The sequence below is a fragment of the Egretta garzetta genome, unplaced genomic scaffold, assembly GCF_000687185.1.
Source record: "Egretta garzetta isolate BGI_Z169 unplaced genomic scaffold, ASM68718v1 scaffold108, whole genome shotgun sequence".
NCBI classification, from domain to species: Eukaryota; Metazoa; Chordata; class Aves; order Pelecaniformes; family Ardeidae; genus Egretta; species Egretta garzetta.
Window position 1 is genome coordinate 7,728,228 of NW_009260614.1, and position 1,155 is coordinate 7,729,382.

The 1,155-nt window shown below is 58.2% G+C and overlaps 1 protein-coding gene across 2 annotated transcripts in view; it reads left to right on the forward strand.

The window, feature by feature from the left end:
* Positions 1 to 1,155, forward strand: part of WDR81 (WD repeat domain 81) — an 11,991-nt gene that overhangs the window by 637 nt on the left and 10,199 nt on the right. The window contains exon 1 of one of the 2 annotated variants that reach the window (XM_035900667.1): positions 1 to 1,153. This exon is cut by the window's left edge and continues 637 nt beyond it. In XM_035900667.1, the coding sequence (XP_035756560.1) occupies positions 1 to 1,153 (1,153 nt within the window). The other variant, XM_035900666.1, reaches the window with a different exon arrangement.

Sequence of the window (1,155 nt, forward strand, 5' to 3'; positions counted from 1 at the left end):
CATACCCCCTGCGGGTGCAGCCCCCCGCCTCTGACCAGCGTAATGGAAACCTGGAGACCCTTCATGGCTTCATGCAGAGCGTCGCCTCCCAGAATTACCAAAACCTGTGGTGCCGGGCTCACCACCTCTACGTGCGGCCGTACCGGCACACTGACGCACCGCCCACCGTGCCGGCCCTGGATGCGCTGCGGGCCGCCCTGCAGAAGGCTTATGGCTGCCCCATCCTTCACGTGGGCAAGAGCGGGCCTGGTGCTTCCCCTGCCAAGGAGAGTGTGGCGGTCGTCAAGGGGGTGCCCTCCTGCCCCAACGTACTGCAGGCAGAAGCTCTGCTGGAGTCTGCCAACATGCTATACATCGTCTACCCTTACGTGCAGTACTGTTTGCACGACATCGTGACTTTCAGCCCGGCCAAGCTCACCAACAGCCATGCCAAAATCCTCTTCCTCCTGTTCCATGTGCTGCAGGCCATGAAGGCTTATCACCAGGCAGGCCTGGCTTGTGGCGCCTTTTCCCTTCGGGATGTGGCTGTGGATGAGAAGCTGTGCAGCCAGCTCCGTGTGAACTTCAGAGAGTACGAGCGGCTGAAGAAGGAGGAAGTGAATCTGGAGGCTGGTCTGGAACGAAGGAGTGAGCAAAGCAGCGCTGGCGCGCAAGGGCAGGAGGCAAGGTGCACTGCCTGCCAGAAGGACCTCCGAGACCTGGTGTTACAATGGGTACATGGGCAGGTCAGCAACTTTGACTACCTTATGCGTCTAAACAGCTTGGCTGGGAGGAGAATGGGAGACCCCAATTATCACCCGGTTCTTCCGTGGGTGGTGGACTTCACTACCAAAAATGGCAAGTTCAGGGACCTAAGGAAATCCAAGTTCCGACTCAACAAGGGAGACAAGCAGCTGGACTTCACCTATGAGATGACCAAGCAGGCGTTTGTTGCTGGTGGGTCAAGTGGAGAGCAGCTCCATGTCCCCCATCACATCTCTGATGTCCTTTCAGATATCACCTACTACGTGTACACAGCTCGAAGGACGCCCAAGGCAGTGCTGTGCTGCCACGTGAGGTCCCAGTGGGAGCCCAATGAGTATCCAGCCAGCATGGAGCGCATGCAGAGCTGGACCCCAGACGAGTGCATCCCAGAGTTTTATACAGACCCCTCCA